General features: G+C 40.8%; 1 protein-coding gene across 2 annotated transcripts in view; it reads right to left on the bottom strand.

The window, feature by feature from the left end:
- LOC144511945 (AT-rich interactive domain-containing protein 2-like) overlaps nt 1-26,824 on the bottom strand; it is a 197,530-nt gene that overhangs the window by 54,045 nt on the left and 116,661 nt on the right. For both annotated transcript variants that reach the window (XM_078242433.1, XM_078242434.1), the window contains exons 7-10: nt 7,522-7,591; nt 5,405-5,652; nt 1,893-1,989; nt 133-342 (exon numbers count right to left, since the gene is read on the bottom strand). In XM_078242433.1, coding sequence (XP_078098559.1) covers nt 133-342; nt 1,893-1,989; nt 5,405-5,652; nt 7,522-7,591 — 625 coding nt within the window. The remainder of the gene's footprint in view (nt 1-132; nt 343-1,892; nt 1,990-5,404; nt 5,653-7,521; nt 7,592-26,824) is intronic.

The following is a 26,824-nucleotide window of genomic DNA, read 5'->3' as shown; positions in this document are numbered from 1 at the left end:
CATCAATAGAATAATTATACAGAGTAAAAACACTTCTATGATACTTTTATAAAAAGCACCCCAACTTATCAAAGTGGTATTCTCTATAAAGGAAAAGCAGGCATCAGCCAACATCCAAAAATTCTAACTCACCAATACTTCTCTCCACTTTGATGATCTTGGTGCAGGTCACCTCTCCCAGACTCGACAGCATATACAGAGCTTCCAGACTGGCCAGCAAGAGCAAGATATCTTGGAGAGACAAATGGTTCACAATCTCTCGATAGGATTCCTGTTCCACACACTCACAGATAATATCTACATTCTCCTCAATTTTACAAAGATTAGCCAAGATTTCCATTCCTGGAGTTAAGAAAAAAAAATTAACCGTTTTAATGCAGAACTTGGAAACAGCTTTACTTCATAAAAATGGAAGGACAAGATGAGAAAGATAATCCATGAATTATACATTTAAAACTAAACAATAGCAGCACTACTGCAAACTAAAGATACTGAGGAAAAGAAATAATAAAAATACTGCAGATGTTAAAAGTCTGAAATTTTAATAGAAAATGCTGGAAATACTCAGCAGGTCAGGCAACATCTGTGCAGTGAGAAACAAAATTGACATTTTAGATTTGTGCTCTGTCAGATCCAAACCTGAAACGTTAACTGTGTCCCTTTCTTCACAGATGTTCCGTGACCAGAGAATTTTAAATTATTTATGTATAGGTTTGGTCCAAGCATATCAATCAATATTAGTTGGAGCACAGGTATTACAACTGGTCATATTATTTCTCACAAAAGCAGTTTGCTCAGATTTCCTGCCTGGTGGCCCATGTGTGCATGCATTGACACTATTTGTCAGCTGCAATTTGCCTTGGTTTAAAGCAAGCACTTGCATTCATGCACTTGATTATTCCATTTTGACAATTACCCCAGTTAATCCCAGAAATAGAAATTGTAAAGTCAATTCTAATGCAAGCCTTAAAAAGAAGCAATTACATCAATAGAAAAGGGCCTTATTTTCTTATTTTTGACAGTTTAAGTTCTGATTCTACCATTTTCTTTGTTCTACTTTTAAACTAATTTTGCCTCACTCAGGTTCTATATGACACATCTCTGAGCTCGAATGTGTGGGGATACCAGCAAACCTGAAACCCCCAGCACCGACAGCAGTGTATTCATTTTTTACAGGGCAAATAATATAGCTTACAGTTCTTTGTGTGTTAAAGATCTACATCCGTGGCTGTGGATATTAATACTCAATATAGAGCTAGATTTAAATTTATTTGAGTATTGTGTTGTAAAAAAAGTGAGAATCTTTCTTCAAAGTAAACACTTAAAAACTAGGAAAAACATAGCTGCATAAAGGCACTAATGCTTGTAGATATATCTCACATGAACCCCATGTGATTAAGGGAAATCGGCAAGCATACAAGCAACAACATTGTCATTCTTGTGCTTCCAAACATCGAAGGCAGAACAAAAATACTCTATATAATCATGACCCTTTGTCCAACCATCAGTCACACCAAGTGAAGAAGCATTATTTTTGTCGTCATTATACACACTAAATTACTTTAAAGTTCTTGAGTTGCTTTACCAAACTGGGAGAGTAAAAAGAGATCACAACTTATTGGTGGCAAAACAAACCTTCCAACATGACAAAATGCAGAAGCTACAAAAATCATTAGGCAATCCATTATTCACTTAAAAAATACAAGTTCCATGCAACAGGGGGACTAACAGGGTAAATATGTGGGGTTACGGGGATAGTGCCTGGATGGGATTGTTGTCAGTGCAGATTTGATGGACCAAATTTCTCCCTTGTGCACTGAAGGGATTCTAACCAATGTAACCACATCAATTAACCAGGCTGTATCTATCAATCTGCAGAGAAGCAGACTTACCTCGAATTCGAAACCACTTGTCTGAAGAGTAAAGGCATTTTGTAATGGTGTGAAAAATCACCTGGGTACTTTGGAAGTCAATGGGATCCAACTGCAACTGAAAAGAAAAGTAAACTTAAGAAATTTGCAAGCAGGATTGTTCTGAATAAATCATCTTGAGGATGTTAAATGTGAATTATGCGGCTTGTTCGAATTCAACCTATGCAAATAGAACAGGATGAGATTCTTTGAATAATTGCTTAGGGGAATTAATTTCAGTAGTTTAAGTAAGTCCAACTGGACTGTATTCTACAACATAAAGCTCCCTCAGCTGTGGTGCAACTGGTAATTTTACACAAGACCTGTTAAAGGCAAAGAATAAAGAAGCAGGAAGAACACTGTGCAAACCCCTTTTGAAGTTAGGACTTCATGTATACTTGACAGGCAGTAGTAGAAAGCAACTTACTTATGTTTCATAGTATTATAAGAACTTCCTCCCTCCCCCGTTTGAAACACTGCCTTCAAACTAGATAGCAATTCTCATACTTTTCAGGCAGGGAATTACAAGAACAGTTTGCTGGAACAGTATACTGTACTTCAAAAATACAGCAAAAACTTTTAATCACATTTTTACTGTTATACAGCTAACTCTGCATTTGGAGTTACTTAATTTGAATTATTTGGTAATTCTAGTTTGTTAGAACTAAAAGGAGCTTTGATCCATTGGGAGTGGATTGCAGAAAGCTTAAAGTCAATCATATACTAGGCAAACTGGAATCATTCCACTTAATAGCTTAAATGGTAGGGCAGAAATTCCAACAATTTACTCCCATGTTTCTATTAGATGAGATAACACTAGGTTTTCAAAACAAATTATGACCTTGAATACCAAATGGTTGTGATCACACTTGGATTTCTCTGTAGAGTTTTGCCAGTCTTGTTATCTGTTAGCTGATGCTAAATGCAATACACCAGGTTTCAGCAATATCATACCATGTGTTTTGTTTGAGACATCAACCAATGATGATAAATTAAGAATTTCAAATCAGAACCAATTAGTACGATAATCAGAGTCTGCTTTTGCAATACAGAACTGGACAGTTTCTCTCCTCTCATATTTTGCTTCTCGACCTTTCCCATTTTCTTCTGAACAACAATCTCCTGATACGCAAAGAGTGGCCCTAAAAGCCAACGGTTTTGCCGTTTCCTTCTTTTGGTGAACGGTTTCCTCTTTTCTTCTCATTAAGCATATATGTTTATTTATTGACCACCCCCCCCCCCCCCCCCCTCAAGATTCTTTTCCAAATAAAAAGGGAGGTTCTTGTTCCTTTTATTAGACTTCTCAAGTTCAGTAGCTGTACATTAATTTTCCAAATAACCAGAAGGGTGAATTATTGCTGGAACTTTCATCTCCTCAGCCGAAGCTCCCAATTGGAAATCTTTATCCTTCCAGTCACTTTTTCTTTGACCACAAAGCCATCTGGTTGATGACACTCAGCACCTTGCAAACTTTGCAAACAAAATATAACTTGTCAGAGGGTGACAGTAATATTTTCATTTAATTACAATAATTTCTGCAGCTGTGCCAATTTAAACCATTGTTACAAAAAGTAAAAAAACATGATTTACTGTATCAATACTTAAAACTTCCACATGCAATCTGTCAATCTTAAAAACAGTATGTGAACCTTTACTGTCCAATGCTTAGACATGTGAATAGCATGATTTGGGGCATAACAAACCTGAGAGAGAGAAAACTGGATGCAATTTATATGTCCACAAATGAGTTTCTGCCTCTGAAAAGATAGGATTTAGGAACCATCCGGTGGAACAACGCCAAACATAAATAAACAAAGTTTATTATATACAGAATCTAAATAAACAGATTAAAGTATCCTAAGAACTTCCTTCTGTTTCACAAGTTCCTACAAGAAACTAAATTACATCGCACAATCTCCATCAGCAGTGTTCCTGTGCTTCCAGGGATTAGCCAGTTGAGCTACAATCACACTGGTTACAACCTTCCTAGATGTGACTTACCAAACAGCTACCTCCACTTGCTGAACGTAAATGAATGGAGCCAATCCAACCCATTGTGTGTGAATATTTGCATGAGCATATGAAATTACCATCACCTCAATCTGACATGGAATAAAGAAAACACCATTTTACCAGAGAATCAGTTGGAACTAATTTCCTCACAAGCTTGCATTTTTGAAGGTGTAACCTCTTGCATGCTGAATTGGACCAACAGCCACATCCTGATGTAAATTCTGTGAAATTCCTCCTTGTTCAAATAATTTAGAAATCCAAAACTTGACAGTGTGGCACGCAAAATAGTCAGAATGAAGTATGTGTAACAATTAGAAACCATTTAAATCAAAGAAAAATAGCTGATGTGCATACACTCTAGTCCAGCCAAACATCTAACCGATCATTACTCCTCTCGCCCCCCTTCTCAACATTCATAGGTGAAATCTGTCTGTGTATTGACTATATTAAAAAGTGCAGAGCAGTTAACAATGCAAACAGGTAATTAAAGACCATTTTAAAAAATGGATTAGGTACTCAAACAAATGGCAATGACGGGAAATAAATCTTGGTGCACTAGAATGTTATTACTGTATCAAATATAAGTTTATCTTGAATAATCTGTTACTTTGCTATGTTGTACAAATAATCTTCCAGGAACTTAGTGTGATGATAGTAGTGCAATTGATATGGATATACTATATGAATATATTTTGTTTTTTGTCTTTAATGAGAATGCTTAAAAATTTAGCTTTATGCTACAGGCAGTCGGTACATCTGGAGGGGAATGCAACGCGGATGCTGGGAGAGCAGAATAATTACTCATTTGCAAGTGGTTATGGATTTCTGACGGTAATTGACAGGGTTCTGTGATGATATGGTTTATGTATAGTCCTGGTTCTGAAACAGAGAAAAAGCTTTTGCAGAAAGCTATTTAGTTTGCAGCTGAAATCTGGTTGAAGTTAGAAGGATTTTACAGGCTTCTGAAACACACTCTCTCTCTCTGAAAGCTTCAAGACCAATCATAGCAAGTATATTTATGGTTGCTAACTGTATTTAAAATAGTATTTAAGTCTGTAATATGAATGTTGCTTATTTGGAACTGAAACAGTGATAAGTTAGAAGTTAAAGTGGTTTCCTTTTCATTTTTAAATTTTGTTCAATTGTTAAAAGTTAAGCTGCTTCATTTGTTAGAGTTACATTTAAACTGTGCTATTAAATAAAACTGTGTTTTACTATAAAATAGCCCAAATTTTTCAGTGGAATCCTTCCTGGAAGGAATTATCCTTTCTTCACATTTATACCAAAATAGAAAAGTGGTTGGGATCTAGTCTGGAATTTTAATGCAATTTGGGGTTCTGGTCCAGGACCGTAGCACTTACCAAAATCTTTGCATTTTATACCGTAAGAGATGTCTGCATTTTTCAATTCCAAGATAGTCAGCACTGAATAGTTTGATTCACTAATGGAATGAGAAAAAACACTGAATTCATTTATCTTACCTCTGCCATTACATTCCCCAGTGTGTCCAGTCCCATTTGCTTAAGTGAGACGTGCTTATTGTGAGCACATAACAGCAGAAACCGCAGGCACGTTCGGTTAGCTAGCAGCTTGGCATTCCCTTCTTCCATGGACAGATTGTGGATAATAACAGCTATCTGCAGCACCCTTTGCCCTTCCAGGTCATTAATGCCCAATTTCTGTGGAGGGTGGAACAACAGAGAGTCCCATCGATCATCGCTAGCAGCTTCTAGGATTGAGGGGCAAAGATTGAAATAAAATTATAAGCTTCAGTTACTGCAGCACCTGAGTGGCTGGCTATTTTACATGTTCTAACATTTAACTGGCATCTGTTAAATAGCTTAATGAACATAACTGATGAAAATAGCGATAATTCTGGAATAAATACAGTTACATGATAGATCATAACTAAAACATAAAATATTCAAGCCTATTAAAGCTGGAGGAGTTACATTTAATGTTTGGGCTTTGAATTTTTAAACAATCACCTAAAGTTAAAAACATTAAATGAACTGAGCCAGTCTAAGCCAGTAAACTACTATTATTTTTCTTGAAATAATTATCTAATAATGCTTCTGTAAAAGGGCTATGGATGTAATTTAATCTAGATGGAGTTAAATGACATTTGCCACCATTACAGCTGTCGTCCACTCTCCAGTCTCAAACAGTTAACACTGCCTGCGTGGTCTCATATGTAAATATTTTACTGGAGACAACGTGTAGCAGAGTGTGCGTTTCGATTGCATACCAATCTCAATCACAGGGGTCATCAAGTAATGGGCAGGAGCTTTCCAATGAGAGAGGAGAAAAGTCAGATAGAGTTATTCAGATGTCTCCGAGTAGTAGATTTAACATGATTATGGTCGGGAACCTGCTTGTCTTTTCAGGGACAAAATAGTGTGTGCTATGACAAGTTATTTTTCAAAGAAAGATAAATGATCTCAGAAGTAGGCTAATTCATCAACTCTGACCTACCGCCACTGAGTAACTGAACATGTGCCAGATCTACATGGGGAGCTATTATGATGGTGCCTTTTGAACGTTCATGTATATGGTTCTGCACAGTTTCTTCTACATTGCAAACAGAAATCCACTCTGCAGGATAAACTGGCACCAGTACAATTAACATATTAAGGAACTTCTTCCAGAAAATGATCTGACAGACTTCAGTAAACAATACCTGCCCAAGACTGAATAAAATCAGCCTGCAAAGAACGCAATCAAATCTTATGAATTTAGTTTTTAATATGCAACAACATTTTTAATAACAAGATCAGAAAGAGTTAAAAATTTCTGTTTTTCATGCTCAATATTGTATTAAATTAACTACTCAGTTTACTTTCACTGAATAAACTCACTATAATATTACATGTTAATTAGACGCAAGACTGTCCCTAAAAGTAGCCACATGATGCTGCTGGCAAGGTCATTAAACATAAAAGCATGAGTTTTAAACATCTAAAACCTTATCACTGCCCCCACCAGAAATGACCATCTAATCTTGTTTATGGAAAGCCAGGATATTTTTAAACAGTGTCATTCTCTCCCAGCAGACTGAGATAGTATATTACACTAACCAATTTATTTATGTGCGATATTATTACAACAGCTGCTGCGATTGAAACCTTCCCATGGAGTCAAAATTCAGTTTTCACATCATTAAAAGTTCCCCATTCCCTTGTTTCCCTCTGATGCTCCAGAACTTATTAGCAATAGTATAACTGATCTCAAAAATTACTCCAAATCTCCAGAGAATCACTATCCTCTCCACCACCCCACCTCTACCAAAAGCCATTACTACTGCAAACAGTTAGAATCATCGCTAAACCATGAGACTCTGCATTAGTGACCAGGCTGGTAAGCTCATGTTGTTCGAGATCCCTCCTAGGTATATTACTTTACTGTTGAGCAGCATTTCACCTTGCAACAAGAGCAAGTGACGCAAATTGACAAAATGGTAGGAAAGTCTCAGTGATGGCCAAGGTGGAAAACTTAAAAGTAACAGCCTTCTGAACAGGGGGACCAGCAGTCTCCACAGCAGTTGCATAGTTACCTCTGTACTGGCTCTTGCTGCTGTAGCTCAGAAATTGTGTCTTACCTTTAGATTTTTGACTTTTATCTCCGATAAGTTCCCGTACTTCATGGTCGTCAACTGTCTCTTTCCAAAACTATTAACAATATCAAATAGGTTTTAAACTTTAGAATGTGTACAAAATCAGATTAGACACACAACATTCGAATCATTCACTTTTACAATACAATCCTTATCATTTATTTCCATCATGTTTGCTTTGTAACCTTTTCAAGAAAATGTTGAGAAATGCAGCATGTTTCAAATCTGAAATTCAGGCAAATTTCAGTCATCCAAAGTTCTTAATGAATGTTGTATGTAGTTAATCTCTTTAATAATAGAAGACCTATTAACATTTATAAGAAGCCAGGGTTTCTTATGACTGTCACAAGGACATTAAATTGTTAAGCATGTGGTCAAACAATACAACCTAAAAGTTTGGGAACACACAGTCTAAGAACAACAACACACTAGGTATGCAAATGTGCAAAATAAGAATGCAATTAATGGAATAGAATTAAACAGGTTTGAAAAAAGGGGCCCAACAGGGAAATAAGAACTCTTACTCTCGATGCACAAACTTAAGTAATTTTAGAAAGTCAATAAGATATGTTGTTAGTGGAGCAGCTTGCAGGTCCAGAAAGATTATCCTTCGGCTTTACAATGCACTGGTCAACTACACTCAGGAGTATTCAAATCTGATCAATGTGTCACAAGAAATATGTTTATGCATTAGAAAGGAACAGAGAATAGCAGAAAGAATTATCCAGAGAAGGGAATGAACTACGAAGAGGTGTCAGGGAAACTCAGGACCTACAGTTTAAAGAGAAGAGAGATATGGGAGACGATTAAAGAAGGCCTGAACGAGGTACATAAAACAAATTCTACTGATACAGTTAACAAGGAATATTATTTCAATATTACTTCAAAAGTGAGCTAGGCCAATAGTGCCAAATGGCAGAAATCTAAATGAAGGAAAACTAAATTCAGAATAAATATGAGGAAGAACTTAAACTCAAGGATTGCAATTTCAAAAGTTGCAAGATGATTTCTGAGAATGATCTTTCAGGTAGCAGAAACAAAGACATCAGAAGTGCCCTAAATGCAATTGTATGTTAGGCTGGGAGAGTTTGGAAAGAGGTAGTTTGAATGGATTTTGAGATTGTTTTCACATTAAGATTAATGAAAGTGGCTTCACACTATTTGCAAAGCATTTGAGAAGACAGTTTATATTGAATAGCAAGTTAATGAACATTCACTTTTGCAACTTGCCAATGCTTTGTCTGTATAGCGCACAAGAAACAATACTTTTCACTGTATGTTAATAAATGTGACAATAATAAATCAAATCAATGTGAAGACTGAAATCTTATACTAAACTAGAAAGTCACTACCACTAACACTGATAATAAGATAAATTAGAAACTGAAAATTCTCTTTGTAAAGCATGGCAATTCACATGGAAGAAAATAAAGTGATATTCTTTATTTTTGATCCGTAAATGCTTTAAGTCAAAAAAGTACGAAGGTGACAAATCATGTAATTCTCATTGTGCTCCAGCAAAAAGCTCGTTTCCCTTTTTCCATTTGGAAGGTAGAAGCAATGACAGGTATCCACATGGAGAAAGCCAGATCACCTGCCAACTGATGTTTTATATTATGGGGCTGCTGAGGAATATAGGGGAAGGACTGGAAAATCAGCTTCAGGATCACAAGACTAATTTTTTCAACCCTTTGCCTCTTCAACACGAGTCTGCAAGAGACAACCTTTTTTCTTAAATTTATGGCAATGTGAGCATCACTGGCAAGGCCAGCATTTATTATCCATCCTTAACTGCCCTTGAGAAGTTGGTGGTGAGGCACCCTCTTGAGCTGTTGCAATCCAAATGGTGCAGGTAAACCTACAGTGCTGTTAGCAAGTGAGTTTCAGAATTTTGCCCAAGGACCTGAAGGAACACAGCTTATCACCCTGGTCATTCTTGGGTGAGAAGTGGGGTTTTGGGTGGGACGGGGGGCTCACTTTTATCACTAGACACCTATCCAGATCAGGCCCCCCTTTTATGCACCCTACTGCAAGATCCCGCAACTACCTGGTCCTGTGGGCTCCAGCTGTACCAGCAGTGGTCAATGCTCCCGCTGGTGCTGCTGGGACTATAGTGCTGCATGCCAGATTGGCTGGCAGCTCTCTAAGGCAGGACTTCCATCTGACTAAGGACCAGAAATCGTGCATCCAGCCAACTAAAGCATCGCAGTATGTTAAATGGCCACAGGACAACGGAATCAGCAGTGATGCATTCGCTCCTGACTCTTCAGGTGGTGAAGTGAAAAATCCTACCGTCAGAAAATCCTGCTAAGGAGTTGTAAATGGTACTGAATACTCTGCAATCTTCAGCAAACATGCCCAATTCTGGCATTATGTTCAAGGGAAAGTCACTGATGAAGAGTTGAAGATGACTGGGATGGGACACAACTCCTGCAGCGATTGGCCTCCAACAACCACAGCAATCTTCCTTTGTACTAAGTAGATACATTGTCCCTACATGGTCAAGTGCTGTTTTAATGTCAAGGGCCGTGACTCTCACCTCAGGAATTCAGCTCTTTTGTCATAGACAAAAGACTTTGGTGCTCCCACTAAAGCTGCAGCAAGGTCTGAAGCTGAGTGGTCTTGGCAGAATCCAAACTGAGCTACAGTGAGCGAGTTGTTGCCGAGAGCCACTTGATAGCACAGTTGACAACACCTTCCATAATTTGAGGAAAGGCCTACAAGTATAAGCCTTCAGCACCACAATCAGGACACAGTTGGGGCAGATGGTTTTCACTATATGTGGTGTGCACAGCCATTCTCATAATCACATGGAGTGAATCAAACTGGCTGAAGACGGGTTGTGAGATGATGGGGACCTCAGAAGGTGGGCAAGATGTATCTTGGCATTTGGCACTTTTAACTGCAGATTTTTTTCTTAAAGCAAATGCTTTAGTCTTACCTTTTGCCTTCTTGTGCTGGGCTGTGCCATCACAGAGGAGCTTCCTCTTCTGGTTAGTTTGTCTACCACAATTTACAGTTGGTGTGGCAGAACTGCAAAGCTTTGATCTGTTGCATGTGGGGTAGCTTAGCTTTGCGTTTAGCATGCTGCCTCCACTATTTAGCGCGCATGTATTTTCATGCAATTATCCTTGGCCAGAAATGTTGGGTGAATGATCAATCTCAGTCTCCTCCCGAGGTCCCCAACATCATAGATGCCAGCCTTCAGCCAAATCAATTCAATCCACATGATATCAAGAAATGATTGAAGGCACTGGATACTGCCAAGCTAAGGGCTCTGACAATATTCTGCCAATAACACTGTAGACTTGCACTCCAGAACTAGTCGCAACCATAGCCAAGCTGTTCCAGTATAGCTAAATTACTGGCATCTACCTGGCAATGTGGAAAATTGTCCAAGTACGCGCTATTCACAAAAAGCAGGACAAATCTAACCCGGCCAATTATAGCCTCATTAGCCTATTCTTGATCATCAGCAAAGCAATGGAAGTGCTAGTGTTTGACAGTACTATGAATCTGCGCTTGCTCAGCAACAACCTAATAACTATGTTCAGTTTGGCTTCCGCAAGAGCCATTCAGCTCCTGGTACAATTACAGCCTCAGTTCACAAATGGACAAAAGAGCTAACCACAGGAGCTGAGAGTGACTGCCCTTGACATCAAAGTAGCATTTGACCAAGTGTGGCATCAGGAAGTCCTAGCAAAACTGAAGTCAATGGGAATCGGGGGGAAACTCTCCACTGGCTGGAGTCACATTTAGCACAAAGGAATTTGGCTGTTGGAGGTCAATCATCTCAATCCCAGGACATCATTGCAGGATTCCTCAGGATAGTTCCTAGGCCCAATCATCTTCAGCTACTTCATCAATGACCTTCCCTCAATCATAAGGTGAGAAGTGGAGATGTTCACTGATGATGACACAATGATCAGCACCATTCAAGATTCTTCAGGTACAGAAGCAGTCTGTGCCCATATGCAGCATGCTTGGGCTTATCAGTGACCAGTAATATTTGTGTCACACAAGTGCCAAACAATGACCATCTCCCCATGACATTCAATGGCATTACCATTGCTGAATCCTCCACTATGAACAGTCTGGGGTTACCCTTGACCAGAAACTGAACTTAACCAATCATATACAAGATGCTGGGCAGAGGCTCAGAATTCTGAGGAGAGTAACTCATGTCCTAACTCCCTAAAGCCTGTCCACCTTCTATAAGGCACAAGTCAGGAGTGTGATGGAATACTCTCCACTTGCCTGGAGGAGTGCAGCTTCATGAACACTCAAGAAGTTCAACATCACCCAGGACAGAGCAGCCTGCTACATTGGCACTCCTTCCACCCACCTTCAACATTCACTCTCTCCAGCAGCAACACACAGTGGCAGCAGTGTGCATCACCTAATACTGTAATATGCCTTTAAGGAGATATCAGCATGACATCACTGGAAGGAAAATGTGTCATGAGATCCAGTCTTCATCACAGAGCATTCAGCTATGATGTCTTCAAGCATTATACCTATGTATAACTGTTCTGATGTGCCTGGTCTTAATAAATGAACCCGCAACTTGCTACCCAATCCCTTATGAACAATGGGTGCCCGGTGTTTTGTGCAGTAAATAAGACCAAGGGGTGGCACGGTGGCAGTGGTTAGCACAGCTGCCTCACAGTGTCAGGGACTCAGGTTCAATTCTGGCCTTGGATGTGGAGTTTGCACGTTCTACCTGTGTCTGCGTGGGTTTCCTCCCACAGTCCAAAGATGTGCAGGTTAGGTTGATTGGCCATGTTAAATTATCCCAAGGTGTATAGATTAAGGAAATTAATGGGGTAAATATGTCGGGTTACAGGGATAGGGCCTGGGTGAGATTCTCTTGTCAGAAAGTTGGTGCAGACTCGTTGGCCTCCTTCTGCACTGCAGAGATTCTATGATTATATCATTGTAAAATAACACGACATGATTAGCAGTGGGATAACAGCTGGCAACAAGATTAAGTAAGGAGTCTAACAACACCAGGTTAAAGTCCAACAGGTTTATTTGGTAGCAAACGCCACTAGCTTGCGGAGCGCTGCTCCTTCATCAGGTGAGTGGGATTAAGTACAACAAGATTAAGTACAGATATAACTTGGTGAACAGCCTTAGGTCATGCTACATGGCATGAGACGATGTTCTGGCCAAACCACAACAAAGTCGCAGCACTGGAGTTTATTGAAAATGCAGCTTAGTCACTGTGGGGAAAAGCTTTGGAGAGACAGCACCAAGCTAGTGCTCAATTAAAGAGCTGGTAAACAGACAGATCCCTTCTGGCGAGATTGCAGCGTATAGCCTGTCAGTCCAGTGAGTGAATAGCGTATCGAGAAGACCAGCATTGGTTTAGCTTAGTCAGGAAAGGCGAGAGAGCAGGTGTGGGCTGGATCGATAGCAAACAAGGGAGAGAGTTCTCATCACAACTCATCTCCATGGACAGAGCTTCAAACTGGCTACAGCAGCATTCATCCCAGGTATTACAGGAGAAGGAAGGTCAAAAGGATGTCAGAATATCCACAAAATTCCCCAGTTTGAATTGACTGCAACTGATCTACTATCTGAATTAAAGTTGTTTAAAAAGGACATAGAGCTATGGTTTCTTAATTCAGGTGTGGCTGACCCAGACAAGCAAACCATAAAAATTAACCTAGCAATTGACAATGAAGATCTACACAGGCTGAACACATCAGGATTAACAGAAGAAGAGCTAAAGCATCCTCAAAAGATATGGACTGCACTGGAAGAAGTGCAGAAGCAGGTTAAACTTCTGTATTTATCGACTAGACTTCATGTCATTTTGACAACAGCCTACAGAATCCACAGACCATTGTCAGGAAGGAAAGGGTTTGTACTGCAAATTTTCAAATGCAGAGCCAGCAGATTGAATTGGCGAGTTCATTCACATAGAAGCATTCCAGAAAGATCTGCTAGACAAGCCCAAAGTGTACAGCACTGAAGAGCTACTCAGGGTAGACACAAGTATGAAGCAATCCTCAGTTCGACAAAGCTTACAGAACCCAAGTACAATCCTAATTGTTGATGCACTCATTAGAACACCCAAACTTAGCAAGACACATGGATGGTGTGGACTTCTGCATGCATCAAGGAAATGCCCAGTCTTTCATCAATTCTCAAAGCTATGCAGCAGAAAGGACCATTGGCAGTGAACTGCACTGGGGCAAAGGCTGATGCAGCTAGAAAGAGTTGTGCATTGATCTAAACAGACCATATACAATGGGTACCTTCAGGCAGTAAGAATGACCGTCCGGTGTCCTGTCAGAAACATACACACAAAGTGACTGACAAATCAGAAAATGGTGATGCTTTTGAGGTGATGACAAATGGTGAACATGTTTCACACTGTCAATCTCTTGCAAACCATAGATGCCATCACGCCATCTGGAGTGTTTGACAAGATTCAAATCATCTGTCCCAAGTTAATTGGTAACTATTCATTATTGGCCAATATTGACATTGAGCAAGTGTCAACATACCACCTCTGTAAATTCTGAAAGACTTGGAAGACCATGGCAAAGCCTACTACTGTGAAACTTGCTAGGTACACTAATTCCACGTGTAGGGTCCGTGGTCCTGGAGTGCAAGTGCAACCAATGCTCCTGGGTGACACAGGTATTCTACATCGTGGAAACTAGAGTCCCAGTGATTGCAGATCTACCAGCATGTCATAATCTCACACAAGCAACAGTCCAAAGGATTGGTCAGACATCATCAGATAGGTCCTCAGAAACTATTCCTTTCACCTCAGTTCATGACCCAACATCAAAATATCCAGAATGTTTTGACAAAATTGGCAGTTTAAAGGGAGCTGCAACATGATGTTTGCAGGAGAATGATCCACCATGCAAGTGCAGCATCCACAACAAAACAAATTGAAGGTCAACCTAGACAAAATGGAGAAAGACAAAATCATTAGGAGAGGATTAGTGCAGCTCAATCATCTATCATAAAGGAGGACGGGTCATTGAGAATATGCCTTGACCCATGATGTTTAAATGTAGTTTTGGAACACTGCCCTCACAAAATACTAACATTAGACAAGTTAAAGCTGAGATGTGCAGGTACAAAGTTCTTCTGGAAGCCTGATGCCAAGCATGGTTACTGGTCAGTACATATTGTGGAGAAGTCCCAAGAGTTTACTACTTTTCGCATCAGGCGATACAGTTTTCAACGACTTCCTTTCCGGCTGTTAACCAGGATCTTTTTCAAACTCTTATAGACTGCATTATACGCGCTGGCAACTGTATCACAGATAATATAGCTGTTGCAGGAAGAACAAAGTAAGAACTTGACCATAATCTGCAGTTATTGATACAAGCAACACGCCATGAAAGATTGGTGTTCAATGGTCTGAAATGTGACATCAGTGTGCAGCAGGTCAATTTCTTCGGTTCTATATGCTGGTGTATGTCCTGAGCCAAGTAAAATAGAGGATATCAAAGCCATGCCGACACTTCAAGTTAAGGACGATTTGCGATGTTTAGGTTTCTTAAATTTCTGATCTCCATGCATTCTCAATTTCATTGCTAAGGAAATTGTTGAAAATGGAAGTGCCTTATCTGTGGCATGAAGACCACCAATACCTCTTTGAAGACTGAAACAGTCATTATCAGAAGCATCAACATTGCAATTTTATGATCCTTGGGAGACAACTACCTTGGAAATGGATGCCTCAGAAAGGACTGGGACCATGCACACTACAAAAAGGCAAAACTGAATGGATTTGCTTCAAAATCTCTGTCCATAACTCAATCCAATGACTCCAGCATTGTGCAGAATAGCTTTAATGTTTGGATTCAGGCATTTCATACCTATTTCGCAAATGATCGGTGGTAGAGACTGACCACAAAACACTGGAGATAATGTTGCGAAAACCATTGATCAGTGCACTGCCAAGACTGCAACATCTTTGGATAAAGATTCAAAGTTAAAACGGAGAGATTAGGTACAGCCACACAACCTGAATATCACATCGAATACACCTTGAAAATTGTCTAACCCGATGAAAATAGAAGGTGCACCCATAGATCTACAAGTTGACTCCGTTGACATTGAACTTGAAGATGTTGTCCAAATCGATCTGGCACATTCTGTGCAACTTAAGTGGCAGCAGCTCCAAGAAAAACGGCGAAAGATTCTGCACTACAGAAACTGTGGAAAACCATAATCAAAGGATGGCCTAATTCAATTGAGCATTCCCACAAACCTGAGACATAATTTTGGCCTTACTGGGATGAGTTAGGCATCTCCAGTGAGTCATTTTTAAAGGTAGGTCATCGCATTAGAATCTTTGAAACCTGATATTCTTCAGCAACATCATCACTCTCACATGGGCATAGGTCAAATGAGAAGACTCACAAGAGACAGTCCATTGACTGGGTATGAACAATGATATTGGTGTCATCAAGAAGTGCGAGGCATGTCAAGAGCATATGCCAAGTCAGCACAAAGCACCAATGATTCCACATGAAGTTCCTACCCACCACTGGTCCAAAGTCGCATCCAGTCTCTTTCATGTCCATGGCACTGACTTCATGGTCATTGTTGACTACCGTTTCAAGTACTCCATTATTCGACAACTGCACAATACATCAAGCAAAACTGCTGCTTACACTCAAAGTGTTACTTTCAGTTCATTTGGTGTGCCTGGAGAGATCATTACAGATAATGGTCTGCAATTTTATGATACGCGAGAGACAGGACATGAGAGAAATGGAATATTGATCACACCACCCTTTTTCAGCATTACCCTAGATCCATCAGCCTAGCTGAAGGAATGATTCGCCCAGTGCAATCCCTAGTTATCAAATATAAACAGGCCAATCAAGATCTACACATTGCAATGTTACATCTGAGAGCAGCAAGTTTAAATGCAACTATTCCATTACTGGCAGAACTCATGTTTGGTAGACCAGTACATACCAATTTATCTATTCTTACCCAATTTATTCTCTCAGGGACGACAGAGCAACTTTTAAACCTACAAGGAAAGATGGCCAACATAGACCAATAAAAATGCAGGTACAGAATTGCCAAGTTTACAGTTGGGACAACAAATTCACATGCAGAGTTGCACAGAATGTAGCTAGCAACTAGCTACAGTAACAAGGATTGCTCAGAACCAAGCTCATTTGAAGTCATTACACAATGGCGCAACTGAGAGGCATAATCAAGGACAAATCAGATCCATTCCAGCTTCTCAACCACCATACAGTCCTTCTGCATCTAGGAATAGATCCAAATGCAACTGAGAGCAACATCAAAAGAATGACAATTCCACAGATCAGAGAGAGTAATTAAAGAAACCCACAGACAAGGTTACCATCAGACGATCTGGGGATAACAGCAGATTACCTTTATGTTTCAGAGACTAGTAAGGAGGAAAAGTATCTTTGGAAAGAAAGGAGGATGTTGTAAAATGCCTTTAAGGAATTTTAGCACATCACCAGAAGAAAAATGTCAAAATGTTTGTTTCACTTTTGCTTTGAGCAGAGCACACACACAGCTCCTAAGTGTCTTATAATTATATATAACTGTTCTCATGTGATCTGTCTTAATAAATGAAAGATTTTACTCAATGCCTTATGAGTGTTTGGTAGCTTGTGTCTTCTGAAGCAAATAAGCCCGAGGTGTTATACCAGTGTAGTAACAGCATCTAGAAGATGCACTGTAGCAACTCAACAAGTTTCCTTCAAAGCACCTTTCAAACCTGCGACCTTGAATACCTTTAAGGACAAGGGCAGCAGGTACGTAGGAGCACCACTACCTGCAAGTTGCCCTCCAAATCACAAACCATCCTGTCTTGGAACTAGACTGTTGGGTCAAAATCCTGGAACTTCAGCTACTGTGTGCACTTGGGCACCGGCACCCAACTTGTTGCTTAATTTGCAGCCAGTTCCACACAAGTAGATATCTCAAAAGCCACTTTAAAATCTATACCTTATTTTGGTCAGCAGTTTCCATTGCATCGCTTCATTGCAAAGCCCATACACCAAACAGTCCCTCAAGGCATCCTGTATGAAAAACGCCAAATTTGCAGTGCTCAGCCTGGCTCTTCAACATTGCCACAAATTGCATGATGGATTCACCTTCCTTTGCATTTGCTTAGAAAATCAGAAACGCTGTGCTATCATAAGTGGCTTCGGGGCATAATGATTCCTTAGTACTTTGTACAACTCTGCCAGGGGTTTCTCAGATTGTATGAGGCTTCTTGTAGCTGCAAATGTTTTACTGCCTATAGTACTTAAGAAACTTGCACCTACAGATTGGCGCATGCGCAGCAACCCGCGCAGCGCACCGATTTCAGTCTCTCCAGCGGGGATAGGCCTACCCCCTGAAATTTAATGATATTCATGCTTGTGGCTTCTGCACTGGACAATGTGTAGGAGATTCTTCTCTGAACTTCCACGAAAAAAACTAGTGTGAATTACTCCAGTTTTCATGCGCATTTGATACTTAGAAAGTTTTGGGAGAATTGCACCCATGGTGACAGAAATTATCGCAGATAAGTTGTACAAGTGACTTTGCTCCTGCTGGCCCGTGTTGACCTTTCCTAGCGTCAGAGAAATAGTTGCTTTCTATTGAAAGGGTTTGTTCAGAGCCTACCAAGGTAGAACGGTAGTGTTTATTGGTAACACTACATATACACATGTATACATATTGTGATGATACTGTGCCTTTAAGAAATGTATTTGAGCCATGTTCTTGTGCAGGATCAGTTGCAACAGTTTTATGCACCCTGAGCTGTTGTGTCTATCTGCATTCTGTACTGTTGCTGCAACAACGTAATTACTTCTAACGGCTAAATGCTGGTTTTAATCTGAACTAATGCTGTTCTGCTGTTTTCCCCCCGAGATTTTGCAGAGCAAGGCTTGATTGGGACTGGCAGGGAAGCTGGGCTTACAAAGAATATTCAAGCTTAGATGCTGCTTTTGGAGTTGAGAGAGCAGTGTCTCTCTCTTGCCCTCTCAGAAGTTGGAGACTGGAATCTGCGAGGTGATTATTTTATTTCTTGGGGATTCTGCTGTATGAGAGTGGATCTTTCTCTGAGAGTTTCCGTTTTGGAAACTGCTATCTGGATCTCTGTCCAGATGTGTTAAAAAGCTGAAAATCCAGCATCACGTGAGCATACTTGTTTTTGAGCTGACTAATTCTGAAGGGTGCATGTCTATAGGGTATTACTTTAAATTGGAACAACAGAGATAGCTAGTTGTTAAGGATTATTCTTTGCCATAACTAAGTATTTTAATTGGCAAAAGTTATGCTAATGCTTTTTGTTATATTCAGTGTTCTTAAAATTAAGCTTGGTTTGATAAAAGCTTCCTAGTGGTTCACTTGAATCATACAAAGAACAAAGAAAATTACAGCACAGGAACAGGCCCTTCAGCCCTCCAAGCCTGCCCGACTTAACTAAAACCCCCCTACCCTTCTGGGGACCATATCCCTCTATTCCCATCCTATTCATGTATTTGTCAAGATGCCCCTTAAAAGTCACTACCGTATCCGCTTCCACTACCCCCCCGCAGCAATGGGTTCCAGGCACCCACCATCCTCTATGTAAAAAATCTGCCTTGTACATCTCCTTTAAACCTTGCCCCTCACACCTTAGACCTATGCCCCCTAGTAATTGACTCTTCCACCCTGCGAAAAAGCTTCTGACTATCCACTCTGTCCATGCCTCTCATAATCTTGTAGACCTCTTTCAGGGCACGCCTCAACCTCCATCGTTCCATTGAGAACAAACCAACCTCTCCTCATAGCTGATAAATCCTGGTAAATATTTTCTGTACCCTCTCCAAAGCCTCCACATCCTTCTGGTAGTGTGGCGACCAGAATTGAACATTATATTCCAAGTGTGGCCTAACTAAGGTTCTATAAAGCTGCAACATGACTTGCCAATTTTTAAACTTAATGCCCCGGCTGATGAAGGCAAGCATGCCATATGTCTTCTTGACTACCTTCTCCACCTGCATTGCCACTTTCAGTGACCTGTGTAGCTGTACACCCAGATCCCTTTGCCTATCAATACTCAAGGGTTCTGCCATTTATTGTATATTTCCTATCTGTATTAGAATGCATTAGCTTACGTGTCCAGGTTAAACTCCATCTGCCATCTCTCCGCCCAAGTCTCCAACTGATCTATATCCTGCTGTATCCTCTGATGGTCCTCATCACTATTCGCAAATCCACCAACCTTTGTGTTGTCCGCAAACTTAATTAATCCAGTTTCATTTTCCTCCAAATCATTTATATATATTACAAACAGCAACGGTTAAGAACATAAGAACTTGGAGCAGGAGATCTGGCCCCTCGAGCATGCTCCGCCATTCAATAAGATCATAGCTGATCTTTTTGTGGACTCAGCTCCACTTACCCGCCCACTCACCATAACCTTTAATTCCTTTACTGTTCAAAAATTCATCTATCCTTGCCTTAAAAACATTCAATGAGGTAGCCTCAACTGCTTCACTGGGCAGGGAATTCCACAGATTCACAACCCTTTGTGTGAAGAAGTTCCTCCTCAACTCAGTCCTAAATCTATTTCCCTTTATTTCGAGGCTATGCCCCCTCGTTCTAGTTTCACCCGCCAGTGGAAACAACTTCCCTGATTCCATCTTATCTATTCCCTTCATAATCTTATATGTTTCTAGAAGATCTCCCCTCATTCTTCTGAATTCCAATAAGTATAGCCCCAGTCTACTCAGTCTCTCCTCATAAGCCAACCCTCTCAACTCCGGAATCAACCTAGTGAATCTCCTCTGCACCCGCTCCAGTGCCAGTATATCCTTTCTCAAGTAAGGAGACCAAAACTGTACACAGTACTCCAGGTGTGGCCTCACCAGCACCTTATACAGCTGCAACATAACCTCGCTGTTTTTAAACCCCATCCCTCTAGCAATGAAGGACAAAATTTAATTTGCCTTCTTAATTACCTGCTGCACCTGCAAACCAACTCCTTGAGATTCCTGCACAAGGACACCCAGGTCCCGCTGCACAGGTTCCAGCACTGATCCCTGAGGAACGCCACTTGTCACAGCCCTCCATTCAGAAACGCACCTTTCCACTGCTACCCTCTGTCTTCTTTGACCGAGCCAGTTCTGTATCCACCTTGCCAGCTCACCTCTGATCCCATGCGACTTCACCTTCTGCACCAGTCTGCCATGAGGGACCTTGTCAACCTTACTGAAGTCCAATGTAGACAACATCCACTGCCCTACCCTCATCAATCATCTTTTGTCACTTCCTTGAAAAACTCGATCAAGTTTGTGAGACACGACCTCCCCTTCACAAAACCATGCTGCCTCTCACTAATACGTCCACTTATTTCCAAGTGGGAATAAATCCTGTCTCGAAGAATCCTCTCCAATAATTTCCCTACCACTGATGTAAGGCTCACCAGCCTGTAATTACCTGGATTATTCTTGCTATCCTTCTTAAATAAAGGAACATTGGCTATTCTCCAGTCTTCTGGGACCTCCCCTGTAGCCAGTGAGGATACAAAGATTTCTCTCAAGGCCCCAGCAATTTCCTCCCTTGCCCCTCTCAGTATTCTGGGGTATATCCCATCAGGCCCTAGGGACTTGTCTTAATGGGGCGGCACGGTAGCACAGTGGTTAGCACTGCTGCTTCACAGCTCCAGGGTCCCGGGTTCGATTCCCGGCTTGGGTCACTGTCTGTGTGGAGTTTGCACATTCTCCTCGTGTCTGCGTGGGTTTCCTCCGGGTGCTCCGGTTTCCTCCCACAGTCCAAAGATGTGCGGGTTAGGTTGATTGGCCAGGTTAAAAATTGTCCCTTAGAGTCCTGGGATGCGTAGGTTAGAGGGATTAGCGGGTAAAATATGTGGGGGTAGGGCCTGGGTGGGATTGTGGTCGGTGCAGACTCGATGGGCCGAATGGCCTCCTTCTGCACTGTAGGGTTTCTATGTTTCTCAAGAACCCCAATACCTCCTCCCTTTTGATCTCAACATGACTCAGACTATCTACACACCCTTTCCCAGACTCATCATCCACCAAGTCCTTCTCTTTGATGAATACCTCGCCCATTTCCTCTGGCTCCACGCATAGATTCCCTCCCTTGTCCTAGAGTAGGCCAACCCTCTCCCTGGCTACCCTCTTGCTCTTTATATATGTATAAAAAATATATACCTGGAGTGAAACACCTTATGCTCACCCTAATGCCAAAATAAAATGCAAAAGTTGAGGTCTAGGCTAACTCCATAAGATACCTTGGAGTTTCTAGTCTATATACAAAGTCTAGCCCAAACCCGGAGCTTACTCCATATTGACTCCTACTCAAATTTCTCCATACAACAGTCTCCTCTCTCACTCTATGTCATACCTTGGACAGTACTGCTCTTCAGTCTACATTAACGCTTGCTATGCCAAATACCCTAATACTACACCTTCCCTTAGAGTAAACATATTAGATATTTACTCTAACATTTGGCATGTTTGCTTTGACACCATTCAGCATTGCATTCAAATACAGTATTTTCTTTTCTATAGAAAATGCTGCCAGTGTTATGACATTAATTTCATGACTGTGGTGAAGGTAGCTTTCCACCACTACATTTTCGTTTCAAAGCCACAGCATATGAAAAGTCGATGATACCTTTGTGATGAGGCCTTTTATTAATAATTATTAACACTCAGAATTCTAACAGGTTTAAGGAAATGACAATCGCTGAACCAACAACTTTAATTATCATTCTACACAAGTGCAGAAACATTATTACAACTAAAGCTAATTAAACAGATAATTACTGTAATATTCTTTCAAATGCTAAGACAATCTTGCTCACCCTGTAATCCCCATTTTCTATCCATTTTTTGCTTAAGGTGAGACATGACGGAAGCTATTTTATGGCGAGTCTGAATGTCATCAGATAAACTTAAGAACCACCCTTTTCTTCATCTGATTTTCCCCTTCTTGGGGCACCCAATATTAATTCTGGAGGTGGCAGCAAGGTACGATAAACTGGATATTCATTGGCTAAAATCTAGATTTTTTTTTAAAAGGACAATTGTGCAACAACAGATTGCGCACTTCCCATTTCAGGTATCATGTTTCAACATTAGCTGCAGCACAGCAAAATGCATGATCAAATTTCCAGCCTCAAAAACAAGCACATCAGTATGGAATTTCTTCCCATACTCCAACATTTTCCATACCAGTCAACTGTAGTCTTTCTAAATAAGATTGTCAATTAGCATGGGAGTTTTGTATTGTGTACTTTCACAGAATCATTACTGCGCAGAAGGTGGTCATTCAACCCATCATGTCTGCACATGCTCTCCAAACAAACATCATGAGTTAGTGCCATTCTCCTGCCTTCTCCCTGTACCCTTGGTTCTATTCAAATAATGATCTAATAGTCTCTTGAATGCCTTGATTGAACCTTCCTCCATCACACTTCTAAGCAGTGCATTCCAGACCTGAATCACTCACTGTGTGAAAAAGTTTTTTTTCCAACTAGTAACTGCTCAGGGATTGTCCGATACATTTCACACAGAATTTATGGGATGGATTAAGTCCCAGAGGTGAAAGGCAAGTGGCTAGCCCTTCATACTAATTATTTTTCCAAAGCTGGCATTAAGGATTGTTTCTATATATTACACGCACAGTTAATGCATAAAGCTAAAAAGTTTATTAGTCACAAGTAAGGCTTACGTTACACTGCAATGAAGTTACTGTGAAATTCCCCTAGTCACCACACTCCGGCGCCTGTTCAGGTCAATGCACCTAACTGCAGAGTCACATTTCAGCCAATAATTTCTCCAAAATCTGATCCTAAAAGCATTGCTGCTGGCTTGTATGAATGGCTTGTGCTCCAAGCTCATCTACATCCACCCAGGCCCAAAATGTCAGATCCAATTTTGTTCACATGAAACTTACTGTAGAATTAGAACAGGAGCACCAAGTGAAATCCCAACAAGAGGTTGTATGTCTCCAAAGGCACTGGCACCCCTCAAAGCATTGTTAAGGGTGGATTTAATGTGTCTTAGTCAGAACCATGTGTAAAGTTTAACTGAGGAAGATTGATTACTGACCTATAATTTAAATAATAAAAACAGCCACAGCAGTGCAAGCTGGGGCACTGATTGGAGAGCAGGTAGTCGTCATTTCCTGCATAGCTGTAATTCCACCAATAATCTTTATTCCTCTCAATAACATTCAAAAAAATTGTTTAGTCATATTTAGTAAGATTAGTGGCAATTTCAAAGACTTCAAGAACCTATTTTTAGTGAAATTAGTGTGAAATTTAGTGGTTCAATAAAAAGCTATTGAATTATGAAAATGTCTACTTTTAAACCTACTTTTTAGCAACTCTGGTCTGGATCATATACAGCATCATAAAACGTTTTGACATTATGCAAATTCTAGTAAAAAGCAATCACACCTTCAAATGGGGTTTACACCGTGCAAACTGGGAAAAAGTAGAGAAAGATATATCACTGCCAACGTAAGCAGACCTTTTATGATTGAGGTAAACATTGCACCTGATTCTATGGTATAGTGTAGATGTTCGAAAAAGAGAATATTCAAATAGAGAAATGGGTGTTTTGTTTTACATAAATGATGAAGTTCTTCCAAATAAAGCGAATTTCAAAAGAGAATTTTACAGAACCTCTTCAGGTTGATTTCTAGGACTTCACCACAATATGTGAACATAGATCAATTTATATTAATTAAAATCTGAGCTTGATATTGCTTTGCACTGAAAATGCTCAAAGAAGCTTCGAAACAAAATGAAAATACATTACAATATCAAGCTCTGGTATGTAAACTTTGAGAAATATATTGTGACAACACTGAGCAGGAAATTCAGGTGGTCACAACACCAAATACAACAGCAATGTCAGTTTTTTTTAAAACTGTAGAAACGCATTCAATAGCTCAGTGAGTAAAGCCACAGCCACAGGGTGTGTTTTTTCTTCATTTTCGGATGTGGGTGTTGTTGGCAAGGCCAACAGTTATTGCCCATCACTAATTTCCCGTGAGGTGGTGGTGAACCACCTTCTTGCATCACTGCTGTCCACGTGATGTAGGTACACCCACTGTGCTGTAAGGGAGGAACTGCAGGATTTTGACCCAATAGTAAAGGAATAGTGATATAGTTCCAAGTCAGGATGCTCTGAGACTTGGATGGGAGGTGGTGTGTACATCCATGCGTCTGCTGCTGTTATCCTTCCATAAGGTGTTGTTGAAGCAACTTGGCAAGTTGCTGCAATGCATCTTGTAGATAGCACGCACTGCTATGTGTCTTTGGTGGAGGACAATAAATGTTTAAGATAGTGAACGAGTGATCAAGTGGCTGCATTCTCCTGGATTGTAACAAGCTTCTTCAGTATTGTTGAAGCTGCATTCACCCTGGCAAGTGGAGAGTATTCCATCACACTCTGACTTGTGCCCTGTAGATGGGCGGCACAATGGTTAGCATTGCTGCCTTACAGCACCAGGGACCCGAGTTCAATTCCAGCCTTGGGTAACTGTGTGGAGTTTGCACCTTCTTCCTGTGCCTGCGTGGGTTTCTTCCGGATGCTCCGGTTTCCCCACTGAATCTAGAGATGTCCAGGTTAGGTTGATTGGCCATGCTAAATTGCCCGTCAGTGTCAGGGAAGGGATTAGCAAGGTAAATAAATGGGGTTAACGGGATAGGGCCTCGGTGAGATTGTTGTCAGTGCAGGCTCAATGGGCAGAATGGCCTCCTCCTGCTCTGTAGGAATTCTATGATGATACATTCTAGATAGTCGCCAGGAGGGGATTCTTAGGGACAGGATTTACTCATATTTGGAAAAACATGGACTCTTTTGCGATAGGCAGCATGGCTTGGTGCGGGGGAGGTCGTGTCTCATAAACTTGATTAAGTTTTTGGAAGAAGTGACAAAGATGATTGATGAGGGCAGGGCAGTGGATATTGTCTATATGAACTTTAGCAAGGCCTTTGACAAGGTCCCACATGGCAGGCTGATACAGAAGGTCAAGTTGCATTGGATCCATGGTGAGCTGGTAAGATGCATACAGAACAGAACTGGCTTGGTCAGAGAAGACAGAGTAGCAGTAGAAGACTGTTTTTCGGACTGGAGATCTGTGACCAGTGATGTTGGGCAGAGACTCCTGTTGCTTGCAATCTACATAAGGATTGCCAGAGGATACAGCAGGATATAGATAGGCTGGAGACTTGGGGGAAGAAATGGCAGATGGAATTTAATCCAGACAAATGCATGTTTATGGTAGGACTAATACAGGAGGGAAGTATATAGTAAATGGCAGAACCCTTAGAAGCATTAACATGCAGAGGTATCTAGGTGTACAGGTCCAAAGTTTCTTGAAAATGGCAACACAAGCAGATAAGGTGGTCAAGAAGGCATATGGCATATTTGCCTTCATCAGTTGGGGCATAGAGTATAAAAATTGGCAAGTCAAGTTGCAACTGTATAGAATTTAGTTAGGTCATATTTGGAATATTGTGTACAGTTCTAGTCGCCACACTACAAGAGGGATGTGGAGACTTGAGAGGGTGTAGAAAAGGTTTACCAGAATGTTGCCTGGTTTGGAGGGTATCAGCTATGAGGAGCGATTGGGCAGTCTGTTTTCACTTGAACGTCAGAGGCTGAGTGGTGATCTGAAAGAAGTGTCATAGAGTCGTAGAGGTTTACAGCATGGAAAAAGGCCCTTTGGCCCAACTTGCCCATGCCGCCCCTTTTTTTAAACCCCTAAGCTAGTCCCAATTGCCCACGTTTGGCCCATATCCCTCTTTATCCATCTTACCCATGTAACTGACTCAGCTGATGAAGGAGCAGTGCTCCGAAAGCTCGTGATGCCAAATAAACCTATTGGGCTTAAACTTGGTGTTGTGAGACTTCTTAGAGGTGGTGGTAGAAGCAGATACAATAGAAACGTTTACAAGGATCTTGATAGACACAGTAAATAGAGGGATATGGACTACGTAGAGGCGAAAGTTTAGAAAGGTGTTGCGTGTCGGCGCAGGCTTGGTGGGCCGAAGGGCCTGTTCCTTAACTATACTGTTTATGAAATAGCAACGGCACTGGCAAGTTTCAATTCCCCTCTGGCCACAGGAGGGATGGCGGAGGACTGGAGGGCAGCTAATATCGTACCATTATTCAACAAGGAAAGATAGGATAAACCAGGAAACTACAGGCCAGAGAGACTAACCTCAGTGGTGGGGAAACTATTTGAAGCAATTCTGAAAAAAAGAGTCAGGGATTAAGCAAGAACAGTCAGC

Source organism: Mustelus asterias, chromosome 25 (genome assembly GCF_964213995.1).
Source record: "Mustelus asterias chromosome 25, sMusAst1.hap1.1, whole genome shotgun sequence".
NCBI classification, from domain to species: Eukaryota; Metazoa; Chordata; class Chondrichthyes; order Carcharhiniformes; family Triakidae; genus Mustelus; species Mustelus asterias.
The sequence above is the reverse complement of the archived record's forward strand: the minus strand, read 5'-3'. Positions and strand labels throughout refer to the sequence as shown.